This window comes from Salarias fasciatus, chromosome 22 (genome assembly GCF_902148845.1).
Source record: "Salarias fasciatus chromosome 22, fSalaFa1.1, whole genome shotgun sequence".
NCBI lineage: Eukaryota > Metazoa > Chordata > Actinopteri > Blenniiformes > Blenniidae > Salarias > Salarias fasciatus.
The window spans coordinates 23019682-23038653 of NC_043765.1; the positions used below are offsets into that span (position 1 = coordinate 23019682).

General features: G+C 43.8%; 1 protein-coding gene across 3 annotated transcripts in view; it reads right to left on the reverse strand.

Annotated features, from left to right (window-relative positions):
- trappc9 (trafficking protein particle complex subunit 9) overlaps positions 1 to 18972 on the reverse strand; it is a 210913-nt gene that overhangs the window by 129114 nt on the left and 62827 nt on the right. For all 3 annotated transcript variants that reach the window (XM_030120460.1, XM_030120459.1, XM_030120458.1), the window contains 2 exons: positions 18047 to 18199; positions 8010 to 8128 (listed from right to left, as the gene is read on the reverse strand). In XM_030120460.1, the coding sequence (XP_029976320.1) occupies positions 8010 to 8128; positions 18047 to 18199 (272 nt within the window). The remainder of the gene's footprint in view (positions 1 to 8009; positions 8129 to 18046; positions 18200 to 18972) is intronic.

Genomic DNA, 18972 nt, shown 5'->3' on the forward strand with positions numbered 1-18972 from the left:
GCCAAGAGAAAGAGAATCATCCGCTCGTTCAGTTGGGGTTTCACACTTGGGCAGACAGCTGTGGCAGATATAAATATCTATATCAGGAGCTGGGATCTGTAGCTGTGAAGAGAGCTGAACTGCCATCGGCAGGACTGGGCTGCTAAAAATAGCCGGCTGGCTGGCAGCCGACTCCGCTTCTGTCTCCACTGGATTTGATTAGCCCTGAAGAAGCTCTGCCCAGCCACCCCCGACAACCCTGACTACACACTCCCAGCACCGCGCATTTGTGTGTGTGTGTGTTCGCACACAGGCTTTCTTTCTTGCTGCACACAAGCACCGGGCCACTTTCCACTGCTACCAAAATGCTTACATCGGCTTTTTTGAAGTGCGATCCAATTTCCCTCCCTGCCAGAATGCATAAAGATGAATATCCTGGCATGTGCACTGCTTACTGAAAACCTAATAACAAACAAAGACTTGTTCAAATTATGACACAGCAACTTTGTGTTCTGCTATTTGACACAAAGGGTAGCCAGAACAACAACAACAACAAAAAAAAAAATGTCGATAGGCTTTTCGGTTGCAGACGAAAGCAAAAAATGACCCAATGGTTCCTGAGGAGGTTTTCAAACGAAGGCTGATCATGGTATTGACGGGATAGCCGAACCCCACACCGCAGAAAATTACAGTGAGTGTTCGATGGCTACGTTTTCATTATTTGAATGAGATTTATAAAACGGAAAAGACTCCAGGCGAGGCATAATGTCCATCCAGCCTTCCAGCCCAGGAGGTCAGTATCAGCGTTTATGGATTCTTTCATTCTGTGGTCAAGGATCCAAATGGAGCCATTTGTTTGCATCCTGTTCTGCATTCAGCTTCCTGATACATCATTCCAGATTCAATCAACACTGGGAGGGTTTTTGTCGGGTTATCTTGCCGTGTTCTGCTGCAATGGTGGGAATTGTTATTGGAATCTGTACTTCAGTGTTGCTCCAGGTTGCACATTACAGGAACTTATCTGTTTTAAGACACTGAGTCGAAGATGTTGTAGACCAGAGGAATATGATGACATTGCATTTTGAGAAATGGACAGAAAGACATTTGCGAATATGAATAGAAATAGTGAATTACATGTTTGCATTTTTTTTCTCATTTACAATCAATACCCATTTTTAGATTTGGTATGTTTTCCATATTGAAGGATGTTTTGCAGTTGTAACCAGTAAATTGTTTTCACAAGACAGGACAGTCGATAGAGCGCATTTGTGCCAGCTTTATAGATCACTACACAAAAATGGCTGGAATCACATCGAGACACAGACTTGTTGGTTTTACTACAGCTCCACAATGACTAACTGAGAAACCTCAGAGTCAAGCACACCTTGAAAGTCGCGCTGTCAGAGGCATTACCGCCGAATCCACTGCAGCAGTCTCTTAAAAATGACTACCTGAAAGGTGGCTACTTCATTTCCTACTTGGCTGGGTAGAGAGGTGCAAGTCATAAAGAAAATTGGGCCATGGGAGAGGCCAGGCGCTGGCGGGGAAAGAAGTCCAGTGAAAAAGCTGCACTCCTCTCAGACTGTTTGCCTCAGAGGGAGGAAAATGTAGCTGCTACTTTCTAATCGCCGTAATATCAAAAAGTGAATTGTATGAACAGAGGGGAGAAAAGTGCACAGGAGGCCGCCTCAGAGCAAGGTGTACATTTGGTGTACTTTGGGCGTGGCTGCTTATTTCTGGATCCAGGCTTCCTTTGAAACACCCGTCTCCCCTCGCCTCCCTCCTGGCGACACCCGGCGTCCGTCAGAGAGGAGTTCATGTGAGGGTTAAGTGGAGTGAACGAGTGAGGCTGTAAACCAGCTAGCATCACAGTGAGTCATGGGTAATGGCATGGGTGGGATTACCATGTCTTCTCTGTTTCCCTTTCATCGCCAGGACGTCATTCAGGTCAGCTCTTGTTTACATTCCACCTTGAACAGAGAATCCCTACTCCCTACCTGAACCAGGTTCTTAATACCTACCCAAGACTTGAAACCGTGTTTGAATCCCTGCCCTCTAACTGAGTCAGGGTTTGAATTCCTACCCGATACCTGAACCAGGGCTTGAATCCCCATCCCCTATCGGAACCACGGTCTTAATCTGTAGCCCTTACCTGAACTCGGGTCTCAATCGCAACCCCCTATCCGAACTAGGGTTTGAATCTCAACTTGAACCAGGGTCTGAATTGCTACCGCCCGACCTGAACCAGGGTTTGAATCCCTATCCTATACCTGAACCAGGATTCGAATCCCTATCCCCTACCTGAACCAGGTTCTTCCCACAATGCCTGTCTTCTTATTTTCGAGCCTCCGATCCCCTAACTCCAACTGGAACAGCACAGAGTCTCCACCTCAGAGTCCGATTCTATAAAATGGCTCTGTTGTTAATGTAATAATAGATTTTATTTGTAAATCACTTCACATTTTGGAAAATTCTCAAAGCACTGGTGCTTTTCTGCAGGTTTCTTCCTTTTAAATGACAGTTTTCCTTTCCACCATCTGAAATTGAACTTTGTAGACACTAGTGTAAACAGTCTAAATGGGCATCTGGAGAGGAGCTGATGCGGTACAGTGGACAGGCAGGGAGAAAGACAGTCACCAAAAACGTGTAAATGATAAGTTGGACAAAAAAAAGTTTATCGTTTCCATCTTGACGGCATTTTTAAGCCCAATTGAGGTTCAGTGAGAAGGGAAGCGGGTGCTAGGACTGGGCGATGAAAGGTCAACGAGATAAACATGTCGCCTCTTCCTGAGCCGATTACAGATTAGTCGCGATTGATTGCTCTTACTTATAGTCCGTGAGTTCACATGCCAAGAAATGCCATTGCCAAATAGCACGTATTCACAAGACATACACCAAAAAGATACAAAATACAGAGAAGAAGCATCCGTGAAGGTCGACTCCAGGTGCTTATAAATACATTCAAGCTTAATTGGAAAGTAGAAGATAAACATATGCGGGGAACACGGCGCTGCACTGCCAGTCCCTCTTTTGGCAAGCGGGTCTTCAATTTCCTGTGCATCTGTCCACGCATCCTCCCAGCCAAAAATACTTATTATCACCTTACAAAAATGCTATTTCTAAGAAGCTGGAAAAGCTTGAGGAGGTGTCTTCCAGTGACAAATCACAAAATCTGGAGAATCAATCGGATTCTCAGGACGATGGCAAAGTCGAAAGGCTCCATATTGTGATGTTATTTTTTTTTTCCTTTCTTCACTCCATTTGCACATAAATGTGGGCTCCCACACTCACACACAGAAAAGACAAATCAAGACATATGGAAGAGAAGGGCTGCTGGCGCAAAGGCACGGACCGCTTTCCAGAAACAAGCATGTCGAAAGACAAAAAAACATCAACATTGGACGATCCGGTGAAACGCAGATTGTGTTCAATCATGGTGTTTATGGTGCCTGGCACCAAAGCCTTTCCACACACTCGGTGTGTCAGCAGCATTTATAAAGAAAGATTGTGTTTACAGAAAACATTAAAAACGAGCTTCCCCAGAGTTAAATTCTGGTCTACTTGGTTAAAGTCTGCTACACAGCTCTAAAGAGCCCCGGGGCGATGATTACTATGGAATGAAAGGAAAAAAAATGTAATTCAACTCAACACAAAACCTGAACCTATAAAGGATTAGAGCAATGGGATAAGAGTTCAATTCCAACGCCTAAAAGTTGGCAAATTGTATCGAAAAACAGATTTAAATTCTGTGCAATGTATTTTAAATGGTATGAGCCACAGCATAAACGTTGAGCTCACAACTGTCTAGTTTAGGGGTGTTCAACCCGTGGCTCTGCAGCATCTCCCTGGCACTTTCAGAAAATTCAGTCGAGATAAATATTTTTGCTTTTTTTTTTTTTTTTTTTTTTTTTGTTAATGTGCATATCTCGCTGTTTTTCAAAAACTGTTCTAAACTGGTTAAAAACTGCTGAGATTGCAAAATATTTGGAGGTGCTGAAAAAGCATGACATAGCTAAAAAGCAGGGCCGAGCCTGGGCGTAGGAGACCGAGGCGAGGTCGGTCCTGCTCAAATGTATCGAAAGAAAGAAATAGGGCAAAAACGGCTATATTAAAAAAAAAAAAAAAAAAAAAAAAATGTGGTTTTATGACCACCAGCATATGCACAGTGACTATAAAAAGTTAAAAGGCTAAAAAAAAAAAGGAGACAAAAATAAAATTAAAATGGCTAAAACAGGAAATATATAAGAAAAAAAAGCTAAAATTAGCAACAATAATGAAAAACTTCTAATTAAACCCATAAAAATAAATCTAATGTTTCATGAAACATCATGAATGCAACACCAAGTTTTAGTGTAAACAATCTTTCAGTAAATGTGTCTTCATTGAAGATAATTAACGTTTCACACCTCCGAATTTCATTTGTTATAAAATTGTAAAAAGCAGGTTAATGGCAGCGAGTCACTCGTAAAAACAATCCAAGTTTGTCGTCTTGTCATATGAAAGTCCGACAACTCATTGTAGAGTACTGCTGTGTGTGTGTGTGTGTGTGTGTGTGTGTGTGTGTGTGTGTGTGTGTGTGTGTGTGTGTATGTGTGTGTGTGGTAACTCATGGTCTTGCATGCTAAAGCTACATCGTTTTCACGGTTTCTGCCATTTCCATGTAAACTGAGATCTCTTTGACAATGTTGCCATGTAAGTGTGAGACTTTTCTTCAGCTAAAATGTGAAAACCGATTCACACAATGAAACCATTTGTCATCATTTGAATTGAAGAGAATGTAAAGACAGAACCTGACGGGCCAAATTCTAATTTATTTAAAAAAAAAAACAAAGCCTTGAAATTACTTCCCTTTAGACATGACAGTACAAAATGTGTCTCAGATTTGACGTCAAGGTATATTTACGTCTCAAATTCAAAACTGTATACGAATTCCCTTGAATGAAGGACAGATGTGTAACTAATTGTGTATCACTGAATTCTTCACATATTTTAGCTTTATTTCCTATTTCTCTTTCCCAAAATAAAATATAAGCGTCGTTTGGGTTTTTTCAGACCAGAAAAGGCATGTTTGCTTCAAATGAGGGAGTAATCGTAATTGTTTTTATTGCTATTCGTGGTTCTTGGGATCTTTAGAGAACACAAACAATTTATGTACTTGCTAGTACAACGCTGAAAACTGAGTGTGAAAGTGTGTCACATAAAAGAAGGCATGCAGGGAGAAAGTCGATAGGATATAAACCCCCCTACACACACATCTCACACGCTCCCACACTGCAGAGGAATACCTGCCAAAGCTTCCATCGGTGGAAACTTCTGTCCACACCAGCATCTGACCTGTTGCATTGCGTAACGCGGCCGGTATTTACGCTCGGCGGCGTTGCGGACGTCACAACGCGGCGAGTGGGTTTGAATCAAACTGCTGCAAACAATACGGCCTCAAACGGCGGTGACTCATGCAGCTGGAAGCCCGGAATAAATCTACTACAGTATACAGGCGCATCGGGCCGGGAGCTTCTGAAGGAATGAATCACCCCGGTGTCTCCTCCGTGTCCGGCGCTGCGTCTGCCGAATGAAAGGCGAGGGAGCGCTCGTCCTCAGCAACCCCGCGCTCAGCCGGGACCGCGGCCCCCCTTTGTAATTGGCTTTGCTCTATCTGACGTTCCCACGCCGTGTTCTGCCGTGAAATTCAGAGCCGTCCGTCAAAGCCTGCCGCTAATAAGCCCAACCACTGATTAAAGTGTATCTGGCTGCCTTTATTCCCGCCATACAGCACATGTAGAGGTGATGGGATGATTTTTCAACCAGCTGTGTTGTTGAGAATCATGAGGAGGATTTACAGAGGAGCTTTTACCTTGGTCACGCAAGGAATGGCTCAATTATCAGAGCTGGGAAACTCTAAAGGCCGTCTGAAAAACAGACGGCTCCGTCTGGAAGTCTCAGGCGGGGATTAGAAACTTAAACTGGCCAAAAAAAAAAAAAAGAACATAAAGATAATAATTCAGCTTTTCTTGAAAGATCGAGTATTGCCACATTTTTCAAATCAGACTCGCTGTTATGACAACTTAGCAATCACACCCATTTCGTTTGAGAAAAGTTTTGCGTCTCCACAGAAACAGAAACGCTGAATGTCGGGACTCCAGCCGGAAGCTGCTTTATTCTAATAGAACCACCTCTGTATGAGGACACAAAGCTATAAACATTCAAACACCGTTCCACAGCTGCGCCTAATCATTTTCCTTCCAAGATAAAGTTATTTGACAGTCGTAGAAAACACAGTTTATCGAAAAAGAAAAAAAAAGGGACACGATGCATCCATTGTCATGAATGAAGAATTCTCGCGTGTGCAAAAAAATATTTACAATGAACGCAGTGCACAGTGTCAGAAAAATCAGAAAGCTTCCTGTCCCTCGTTTCCATGGAGACAGAAGTCGGGGGAATTTTCAAAAAGTTCCACGTTCAGTAGTCTGTAGCAACCTTGTTATGTTCAATGCATTAAGTGTTGCATAATGTTAATAACTTAAATAAAATGTTTAATAATAAGAACAGATCACTGTTATTAATTCTTTTTTACATTAATTTTTTTTAATTTGCAAGTTTATGAACAAACAAACCACTTCCCAATGCAAAACACAGCTCTAACAGAAACAAAAATAAAAAAGTATGATTTACGACCAAGAGACTTTATGAACATGTTTTAATCTAAATAGTTTGTGCAATTTTTCCAACATGTGGTCAGGTAAACGCCGACACCGATAAAGTGCACTCTTGCGACATAAAAACTAAAATGCTCTTGGCTTTTGGGCCATGCTGGGAGTTTGTGGCGGAGCAGCCTTGTTTTGTTGCAATGTGTTCAACCAGATTTGCCACATTTCCAAAGTACATCCCAATAGTCATGAACAATGACACCTTTTAAAGGTATTGTTCAACGCTTCTGCCATCAGAAACCCATTCTTGGCAAATCACCTCTCAATAATCATCCGTCCGAGAGGATGGCTACAAACAAGACAGGGTGAACCCAGGAAGACAAAGACAGCAGACAAAAGAAACGTCACTGTCAGAAAACAAGCCGCTAATTGAAGCTTTTCACATGTCCTGAACATTTAAAAACACATTCAACTGCAGAGCTGGAGCTTTTGTGGACGCGCCGCAGGATTCTCGGCTAATTTACGCAATCGATTCTCACTCCGGGGGAAGGACTTCTCTTCCTGGAAAACCACTATCTGCAAAAACAGCATTCACAGTCTGCTTTGACCGAGGTGAGGAAGTCCACTCCGGTGTTTTTTTTTCACCATTCAGTCAAACTTTTTCCAAAGAAAGAGGAAGGGGGGGCTGACTCTCTTTTGGCAGCGCATCTGAACAATGAGCATCAGGGCTGTTTTTGCTCAGCCGATGATTCAGGGGGAGAGAAAGAGCTTCCTCCGGTTTTCAAAGTGCAGCCACAGTGCTCGCAGGTGGTGCTGCCCACTAACTTCGCCTTTTCCCAACCCTCAGACAGCCTTAACAAAACCTTCTCCCCTGCTGATCGCCTCAATCCGTCGGATTCTGGTTCTGCCTCACCCAATCTGGCCTCTCTTTCTTTTCTGTCACAATCTATTTTATTCCCTCTTTGCAGTTTGGAGCAAAAGCAAAAAAAAAAAAAAAACCTTGGAAATGGTTTCATTTGTATTCCAACGGTTGAACTCTGAGCCCTAATTCAGAAAGCAAAGGGAATCGTCCAGAGCAACCGTGCATTCTTTCTATGTGCAAAACAACAAATTTCGAAAATCTGGTGGTTAAATAATGACCCGACCGGAATCCACCTTTTATTGACAAGTCACTAAGAGAAGAGAACGAGGCACATGCAGAGTGAGAAGGTTTGAATAACTCAACCTGAGACAGCCACTGCTGGTAGGCAAGGTGCAGTGAGACCGCACCAGGGTGGAAACTGCTTGAAGCTAGTAAACATAAACAAATAAACCCGGTTGCTAGCAGGTCTGGGTTAAAGAAAAAAAAAAAAAAAAAACCAGAGCAAGGTGTCTTCCTTCACTTACCTTGATGTGACTGTACTCCGCCTTGCCGGACTCGCTGCTCATGGGCTTGCTCTCCGACCTGGGTTTGAGGACTTGGCGCAGCGGACTGGAGATCGGCAGCCCCGTCACGCTGATCCCATCTGGAAAGACACCGTAGTGTCAGATGGTCAGCGACAACAATATTTATGACACATTTATGAGCATCTTCTACAACTTGTGTGTTTATATGACTGGATTTATTGTGCAAAATAGTCTTCGACAACTGTAAAACATCCACATCAAGCTTAAATATCAAACAATTTTCAGAGTAAAACAACATGCTGTAAGACTTTGACACACACAGCCCAAATAACAAGAAAATCATGAGTCACAGGTCTTTAAACAGTGACTGGTGGCAGCCGTGACCCAACACTACAGACCGAGGATATGCCCTCGAACTCAGCACGAAAGGTACAAGTAGTGTCTTTGACCTGATCCAAACTGTCTTCCAAGATGTCTGGACAAACTCATGTCACACAATTTATACCCGCTATCCAGAAATGACTCAAAACAAGCATCTGAAGCAAATTTGATTAATTCGTTCAAAAACCCACTACCAATGGTTGTGTGGTCAGTGTGACAGTGTGACTGTGGTCTTCACCCAATGGACTGACGAATCAGTGTGAGATAAGGTAAATATCGCAGCATCAACAACTTATGAGGCATCGGTAACTTTTAAATCGTTTCAAGTTCAAAATATATTGACTTCATGCTCATTTGAGTGAATATTGGTGGAAAATTCTCAGTATTTCCTCTAATCATGTTGAGGTCACGATGCTGGAGGTGTGCTTGGCACAGAGCACGTCTGACGTCCCACCAGGGAAGCTTGAGGACACTGTGAAGGTTAGGGGCCTTGAACGAAGCGACGGAGCTTACCTGGGCAAAGAGAGACGGGCAGATTGTGGACTACGGCAATCAGTTTTGTATTCTCACTTGGAAATGTTGTGTAAATGGAGCCTAATGAAAACCCTGGACAGTGCTGTGATGTTCTTCAGCTTTTGGGCAGTACACTGTCCACCGGTAGATTCTACTCCTGCATGTCAGTCAGGAGAGCATCCATACTATCACACATCACAAATACCCAAGAAAACCCAGTCATTTTAGTCCAGAAGTCTGATTACAGAAGTTCAGGGACACTGATGAGTGTCACAGGGAAGTGGTAATCTCAGGTAGTTTGAATTTGTTAGTAATATGCTAAACAGTCCTCACAAAGTGTGAAATAAACAATATATTTACCGGAGGTGATAGCAAAGCTTGGCAGAAATAGCGAAACCTATGGAGAAGCCTGAGTTATTGTTCAATCAAAATCATTAGGCACACCCGGCTGGAAGTCCTGCGCTGGAAGCTGGTAATAAACCTTTGTAAAGGTTATAACGACGAGAGAAGTGCTGATTAACCTTTATGGTCCTTCTAAAAGCTCGAGTTTGCAGAGCTGCTGAACTGCATTACATTATATTGCAAGGTCCCCCTTCGCCGATGTAAAAAACACACACACGCACACGCATGCTGCATGTGTGTATTTTCACCAGCGCAGCACTCCGTCTCAATACGCCATCATCACTTCCCGCCGTACTTCTTCCTCCGTGCTACAGCAGCAGCCGCCCTGCCGCTAATCTAATCTTCATACTTTTAAATGATCGAAAATCCGGGATCACAGAGATCACGGTGCGTTTACCAGCACGTGAGGGATGAGTGAGTGATTTCTTTTCTGTATTCCTGACCTTGAGAGAAGGCTGGACGCAGGAGCAGCTGCGCTATCTGCAGCTGTGTTCGGCTCGACCGCGGGCGTATCTGCTTTCATCCCGCTCAGACAATACCCCAAAAATGACGCTCGCGGCCCCAGCTCTGACGTCAAAGGAATCATATCGTTCTCTGACGTGAGTGGGGAGGATGTGAAGCCCTGCAATTACCAGCCCTCTTTTTTTTTTCTCTTCTTTTTCTTTTTTTTTTTTGAGGCGGCGGCTCGGGCGATCGGGTTCACAGGAGACGGACGCATTTAGAGACCGCCGAACTCTGTAATTGTTGCACGGATAATTGGTGAAAAAGAAGCAAGTGGAGGAGTGTGTCTGTCACGCAGAACAAGCCGGAGCACCCGACTGGCTGGTATGAGAGCTCCGCGCGATTCTACCCATGGAATTAAGGCTGTAGAAAACGTGGATTATACTAAATCTGCCATGACAGGAGGTAAACATGGAGCACACGTTGGACTCTGGTTAATAGCAAGGGCTTAACAAGCGATGAAGCATACAGAGAGCATCAATGTTTCCCTTTTGGGCCTGTGTTTTAATGCCTATTAATTTCTGTAAGACGCTACCAGCCCACAAAAGAAAAAAAAAAAAAAAAGAAAAAAAATCATATCTAGAGAAATAACTCACCTCTTCCTCTTGCATTTTTCAGCAAATTAATTAAATAACTGCCTGGTGCAGGAGAACACGGATGCTTTAGGCTCTGTCAGCCGACTGCAAACAAATTAATTGTCCACAAACCACCTACTGCAGATAAAAGGGGAGCAGTGATCTGAACAAGGCCGATGCACAACACAGCCCGCCAGCGAAAGAGATAACAGTCATCAGCGGGCTCTTTTACCCAGAACAGCATTGTTTTATCCATCTGGGGGAAACAATGCAACGTGATAAACACATCTCTGATAGGAAGCATTCTCACCTTTTAAGCTCCGACCATTAACGCATTAGTTAAGTCGTCAGCTATTTCTTCTGCGAATTCTGATTCCAATTATCATCCAGCCTGAGTTTGAGCCCCAGGCTGATTTTTTTTCTGGCTGATAGTTTGAAAGATCGTTTAGGTTCTTGTTTTTTTTTTCCACCCAAGATGATGATTGGTCGGTTGGTTTATTTGTTGGCAGGCTGCGTGTCGTGAGGTGTGTGCCGCTGCGTTGTGGCTGGTTGCTCGTCTGGCTGGTAGACCGGCTGTTTGACTGTTGAGCCATTTTCATATTTGCTTCCTTCCTTCTGAGACTGGGTGACTGGGGGGTTGCCGACTGAATTCCAAACTATCTTGTACCGTTTCAGGTAAAATCATACAATGCCGTGTTTCGGTAACTGAAGGTGACTGGGAGGGAGTGGAAGAGTAGGGGATTTTCCATGCCGGACCTAAATGCAGCACTGCACGCAAAAGAGCGCAATGACAAGTGGGACGAGAAAAGGCTCGAAAGTAGGGCTCCACTTTTCAAAATAAAATGCAGATTACGCTCACTGTGAATACTTCTAATCTTAGGAAGGTCCTGGTCAAAGATGAGATGTTTCTCAAGGCCGAGGAGAGCGGAGCCTCAGATCTACGGCTACAACTCCTGCATTCGGCACCGTTAGCATGCTAGCAATGATTAGCTGGTTAGCATCTGTTAGTATTTTAGCATCCATCAGAGACTCGTTGTATGCAGCCAGCAACAAATTAACATTATTACCACATAAACACACACAAAAGCACTGAAAACTGGTACTGTTGAGTACTGGTACAGATTCTCGGGTGTCAGGAATTGGTAGCCTATCGGTTCAAAAGTCAACGGTACCCATCTGTACCTGCACTGGTACCGTATCGGTTCAAATGTGAACGGTACCCATCCCTACTTATTAGAAAAACCTGTAATAATTGACCCAGAGTTCTGGAATAAACTTTGATTTCAAGTATGAACATTATCACACAGCATGAAAGGAGAAATGAACTGTAAGCCACGCTGGCTCTCCTCTTGTTATTGCCTCACTGTGCAGATTATTCCGTTTTACAGGTCGAATATCCATTCAGACAGAAATTCAGAGTGGCAGAGAAGGGAAGAACCAAAAAAATACTTGAGGCGCGCTCAGACTTTATGAAGTGAATCCTCCATTATGGTGCGCAGCCTGTTTCGGGAGGAACGGCTGACTCGCCGTGTCCCGTGGCACTGGCACCGGGTGAGTAATGGCTGCCGTGATTAACGATGGCACCGCTCACAATCATCCCCTCCTTCACGCCCACCTTCCAATCAGTATCTGTCTCGTTCTCCGCCTCGTGGCCTCGGGGAGATTCTGGTGAGCTCAGCAGTTCTATCATCTCGCTGCTCGTGTTTGGATAGAGGGGCGAAGACTGAGAGTGTCACTTTCAACATAATCGTCACGTCATTAACACACATTTTTACTGTCGTGCGAGGCTTTGCTTTGCCAGCCGACTTCAGTTTTACGGGCTGGAAGATAGATGTAACTCGCAAACATGGAATATATAAAATTTGTTACGGTGCAAACATCAAAACCTGCTTCAATATCCTGTCGAGGGGATGGAAAAGGCCGGGCAAACACTCAACGCTGCCGGACCACACTCTCATTTTATATGAACCGCATCAACTAACAATGAAACACTCCATTTTTCATAACTGGGGGTTGAACTTCCCCGACAGATCCTGTGCAACAGTTATTTCGGGATATCAAATACGCAATTCATCAAATTCAAACAGCGACGGAGAAGATATTGTTGGAGGTGAATTTGATGTAAGATCCTCCTGTCCTGAAACCAAAGGTTGACGAAAGCTGTTCCGAAAGCTCCGCCACAGCGGGACGGAAATGCTTCGCTTCAGCAGCAGTAAGAAAGGCAGCGATGCCGGATCGACCGCGATTTTCATTTTCCCCAATCGGTATCTCGGTTTTCTTCTTGACTTTGCTCACCCGCTCTCAGAACCTCCGCATGCCGTCGTACTTTTCTTATAGCCGCCATGCGACATGTCAACCAGGTGTTGAAGACTGGCCTGGTTCAGAATCGTAATTAGCTGAGCTGTCAGAACTGTGCGAGTCAGAATAATGACGTACTCACTCCGCACCGTCAGCTGCAGTTGCATCAGTTAATGGGAAGGAGGTGAACTGTGTCTCTGCCAAGAAAACTGCAGTTTTCTGGTTCGACGAAATTAAACATCTGGTTTTCTCCCTAATAGTCAGATGTGTTTGAGCAAAAATATTATACGATTTATTATGGTCTGTCTGTGCATCTGTTAATGATGCACTTAATGCAAACCTGTAAACAAGGGCTTTAAATGTTGGAGTTTTTACATGTTTGTAAAAGGGTCAGCATTGATTTTTATTATTATCTGATTCACTCGCTGTTCTGACATTTTTATGGTCATATAATGATTCTGGCAATGGTCATGTTTTCAGAAATTTCAAAAAGCTGCATTCTCAGTGGATCCGACCACTGTTGTGTGAAAGGGCATCAAAAGCGTCACAAAAGTTTCTCGTTTTCACTTGAAAACACTTTAACCAGGTCAGAGAGAGGAACTCTATAACCTTTACTACATAACAGTGTCACTCAAGAAAAATCTGGGGGAAAAAAAGGTTTTAACTGTTAATGTCATGGGGGAGTGATTTTTGGCACAGTTTCAATAAATAACTTTATGTCCTTTTGTTGCCTCGTGTTTGTCGGAGGATGAGAGAGAAGGAACGCAAACTTCAGAAATGCTCCACTTCACGTTCAGCCGCTTCGAGAACAGGGAAGCGAGAGAGTGAGAAGCTGTGAGGATTACATCGATTTGTTGCCGAAGTGAAACAGGGAGGAACTTATGGATTTTTGATAACAATTGCGCTTTACAGAAGACATGCTTCCACAGCACATCTGTACACGAGTCCTGAAGCGTCCGCTATTGATCACATCTCAAGCAGTCATAAATCTTCCTCGTTTGCATTGACTTCTTTTTTTCCTTTCAAATTCCTGTTATCCTTTCGGGATCTCCGACAGACTTATTCAATCTCTACCAAAAAAGGATAAAGACGAAACAAGTTTTCACAAAAAGGTTGAAAATCAATGATGTTTCATCACAAAAGAGCAACAAAATGGGAATTTAACATGAAAAAGACACGGTTATTGCTTTAAAAGGTGCCGTCTGGGGTAAAAGCCTGCTGGTCTGAGTTGAAAGTGAAGTAACTGAGAAGAAGCTACACAAGCAGAACGGCGTCGCATCCCGTCAGTGATGTCGGCTGAGGACAAACGGAGCGAACCGGCCGAGACAGCTCCTCCATGTTCTCTTCGCCGTTCGACGCGCTCTCCTCCGTCACGGCTCGGATCCTTAATTCTTGTACCTTTAATGTGTTTCTCGTGTCTCTTTCCTCCCTCTGCAGACGCTGCGCGCGGTACAAGGCGCTCTCTTCGGAGACGGCATTAACGCGTGCGTCCGCGGCGTCATTAGATGCGACACTCACACCATTTAACACAATAAAGCGCGCTGCGCGTCAGGGCCCATTAGTCCTGACTGATGGCACCGCCGCCGTCCCGTCCTGAGCTACGGCGCCCGAGAACGACCGAGAACGAGGGCCTCGCCGATCCCAGGATGAATCAGCGTTTGGCTTTCGACGTCCGCCCGTCTCCGAGCGTCGTTAGCGTCACGTCAACACAAAGCCGATCGATTAAGTGATGTTTGTAAATTCCACTGATTAGATGTACCGTCACTGTCAGCGGGGGGAAAAAAAAATAGCGAATCAGACACACGGACACATCCAATTACCGCTTTACACACAGCGAGAGCCGAAGCTGGGTTGTGAGAGGGCTGCTAGACGTCTGAGCATACAGTTACATTAAAAATAGAGAAGTGCTGATGTTAACAGTGTACCAGGAGCACACGCACATCAGAGACTGACTCGCGGAGCAAAAAAGCTGCGAGCTATCATTTCTCCTCAGGCTGCGGAGCCGGGGAGAGAGATCGGGAAAGGGCTCGTAGGCAGAGGAGACCTCTTCACCTGGTGAAGTGGAGGAATTCATTCATACAAGGAATACATTTATATGCACTCCCCATTCATATTCATTCGCGCAGTCGCCCACCGTCTTCTCCGGGTTTTGTTATTGGAGTCTTTATCAACTCCATTTCACTCACGTCTGATTGTATTGACTTGTCCCAAGGCTGCCGCGGACAAGGAATGTCCATTATTCAAACGGCTTTCAGTGAAGTACACCTGTAGCAGGAGGACAGGATGAGGTTATATCTTTTATTTAATTGTTGTAAATAATGTGTTCATATGTGAACGACAGTTCCTTGGCGAGAAAGCTGGACCGCCTGACAGCTATTTCGATATTATGTGACTGACTGGAGATGCCTCCGGTGTTTAGAATGACCGAGATAATGCAATAACCGTCTATGATTGCATCAAGCTCCCTGAAGCTTGGAGAATTCTGCTTGACAGAGACACAAAGAGCCAAAGTCCAAAGATCAGTTATATACGAATGTAGGGATACTTAGACTTTCTGTATCAGTTATTCTGTTGGTAATTTTCTATTAACCCAACTTTTTAAAACCCAGACAGCTTCAAGGACAGGCAGGCAATGTAATGATACCACTGCTAAGCAAAACTCATAATATCACTGATACTCCAAACTTATATTACTGGTCAGTCAAACTTGTAACACCATACGTCAGTCAAATGAATGCCACTGACTCCCCAATGAAGTCATCAATAAGTCAAAAGTTTTCAATGTAAGAAACTTCTAAAAAAAAGAGCTAAAAGGATGGCAAACCAAACGTACACCACCATTGGTCCGCCAGACAAATGCCACCTGACTCCCTTATGAACTAGACGTTCCCCATCAGTCAGCTGAGTGAACGCCAAGCAAATGAGTTGGTTAGTTCATTATTAATTTGCGGAAGGAATTACAAAAAGCTTCCATTGGTGTGCAGAGCAAAACACCGCGTCAATAATTCCATCCTCGTTGCCTCATTAGCCGCCTACATGAAAGCAATGCAACTACTGAACTCAGCAGTTGGAAAGTGTCATGATTTCACTCATTCATCTGTCTTTTAAACCACGTCATCCAATAGAAGAGGAACCATTGGTTATCCTCACCACAATACAGTGACTTAAGGTTTTGTTTTATGATTTTTTATTTGTTTTTTTACTGGAAATAAAGGTATCCTTTAAAAGTCGCTGAGGCTGGACACACCAGCAGACAAGCTGAGGGAAACACATTAGATTCTGGTCATGGTGAACCCTTATCTCTTCATCTTTTTTGTTCCGCTGTTCATTTTCTACTTTTTTTTTTTTTTTGGTTCTTTTTGTTAAAATCTGCCTTGCATTAACATGACTGTCATTCTGAAAATGTCACGTCTTAGCGGGAGAGCAGGCTCTTCCACGAGGAATTCCATGAAATGGCATCCAAACCACTGCTTGTGAATGAAAACCCAGAAAGGCGAGAACGAGCTGAAACGGTCGGTGCTTCCACTTTTGATTTCAATACAGTAGAAATGTACAAAAATAGCAGAGAAAATGGCAATTGATAATTCTTTTTTAATGACGATATATTTACTGTTGGAGTAATAATATTTCATGTCCAAATATTCCAGTCTTACAGGCCAGCGGGTCAATTCACCAATTGTGCCTCGGAGGATTTTAATGTTTAATTAGTAAAGTCGACAAACCGGTGCATTGGTACGACGGCGCCACATCATTACTGCGGCTCCATTAATGTATTAAAGCGGCAGATAGCATCAGAAGTGTTCCGCGAAAAAAAAAATATACTGCATGCCATAATGTCACCGTGACGGCTACATTCAGAGCCGCCGCTCGGAAAGGGAATTCCTCTTATCTCTTCAATTCAGGGTCTCAATTATTGCCCCGCTAATTAAAACGGTAAAGCTTAAATGACCTAGCGGGCTGAGATAAACACGCAACGCGCCGCTATGTGTGTGTGTTTACTGCCCGTCGGATCGTCTGAAGCCGCGCACGGACGCAAAAGCAGAGCCTCGGCGGCGAGCGAGGGAGCGGATCCATATTGATCGCTCATTAATATTAATGAGGCGGCAAAGGGAAAAAAAGAAGAAGAAGTCGGACTTCGGAGAGGTGGAGGAGAAGGTCAGATTGCTCTATTTTCTTGCAAAACCAAGAAAGAGAATTAGAAGAGAGGAAATCAGACAGTTAAAGAGAGGAAGCGGTGGAGGAACGGAGGTGTTTGGACCTCCCTTCCTACTGCTGAATCTGAAATGAGGCCAGCAGGAGAACCGCATCGAGACTACAGCTGTATATATGAGAACTCCCCTGAACTCCAAAATACTGATTATTCCATCAGTTGTTTGAGTAAATTGGAAAAAAAATTATTTTCAATTTAAGCAACATGAGATGGAAGACTGCATATTTTTAAAAATGCATTTCATTGAATGAACCCTATTTTGGTTATTCTGAATTCCTCAATCATTTTAGCGCTAATCCAATGAAGGATGAGATGGAGGGAAAAAGTTCACAGTGAGGAAGTTTAGTTCATGATTCAATCAATCGGCGGCATCAATATGTGCGGCTGGCATTAAAACTGCAGGAAAATGTGCAAGCGGAAAAAAAAAAGTCTCAAGCCAAATTCTTTTCTTTTAGCAGATCGATAGGATCTCATATCCTGCTTATTAAATTCCTCCACTTCCTCATAACATAACGGCTATAATTTCAGCTCGGACTTTCAAATGTTTGGATCAAGGCCCTTGTGAAAACTAAAGCGTCTTGATTTGAAAGCTGTTACTTGACTGAGTCAGATACATCTGGAACCGAGACAAGGCGGCAAATAAACGTGAAGAAAAACATGAAGGAGTAAATGTAGACGAAATTCAGATGTCAATAAAAGTGATGTTTTAAACTATGTTCAACATGTCCTTATGTTAGTGAAGCAGGCTTGTGAGCAACAGTAGAGCTTCATCTGGACCCTACTTGCGTATTTCATCATTGTGAGGTGAGAGTTTTACGATTCTGTGCAGATCTCAGTGCAGCAGTGAACCTTTACACGTCAAGATCGATTAGGAGAAAGTTACTCTGGGAATCGGTTTCCAGTTTTAATATATAACTTAATTATAGCCCATTGTTTCGACCTTTGACCTCCATCAGCTCCCCAAAGTGCCGCAATGTGAAAAGAAACAGAAAAGGTAAACGTGGAAAAAGGAATTTTACCCCAAGGAGATGAATAAAGAACGGTCAGTCAGTCTTAGTTGTTCATGTGAGGAGAAATTTCTCAGCCACTGCCTCAGTTCTTTGTGTCACTCACGCTCCGTACCGGGAAGGAGGAGGTTAAATTATGAAACCGCTCACCGTCGTTGAGGTCCTGCAGCAGGTTTTCTTGGCCGGAGAAGTCCAGCTTGACTTTGATGCTGACGGTCAGCGTCACGGCCTGGCCGGGCTTCAGAGGCAGGTGAGACAGGGCGTCCTCCAGCTCCCAGCTCAGGAACTCGCCAAACACTTTCTCTGGACACAAAGAAAGATAAAAACAAACAACAATCAATAAGACGCTGCCATTCCTGCAGGGACAAGTGTCAGAATGTGAACTGTTTGTCACTCTGATGGATGTCTCGGCATCAACACAGGGTTAAAAAAAAATATAAAGTCTAAAGACAGGCGATCTGAAAGCAGCAGTACTCTGGACAGTCCTAAAAACAGTCTACTTTAGTGGATCAGTAATAACAGTGAGAGGTTCTGTAATGTTCTGGGAAAAGTGCTTCTGCAATTCAAATTCAGACAATCTTTCAGGTTTTCCAGCTATTTTTTCCTAACAGTCGGCCTGGACATCAACACGTTCGCCATCATTTACACCATTACTAACAAGAAAGTGAAGCTGAGATATCTGGATGTGTGAAAAAGCAACTTTATCTCGACTTGGGACGCTAGTTTACATCAATTTGAACATCGGTGCGTGGAATCCATGATTTGAAAACGGCCCGGCTCCGTGTGAACAGGGGAAAACGCGACTTTCCCGAAGCGCTGCACATGCGTTAGCAGATGGACAATAACGCCACGGCTTCGCTGCTTTTTGTGTTTCAGACAGAAAGACGCAACGAATTCCAGAATTACTGTCGTCTTTTCTTACAAATCTTGTTCTCATCGTTTGCCTCAAACCCTTTTACCAGAGAAAACTGACGGAGCTGCACCTCCTTCAGCACCATGCGAACGACAGATCAGCTGAGTAAAGTGTGTGTTCTCACACAGGTGATCTGCTGGAGCCGCTCTCTGGGAGGGAGGGC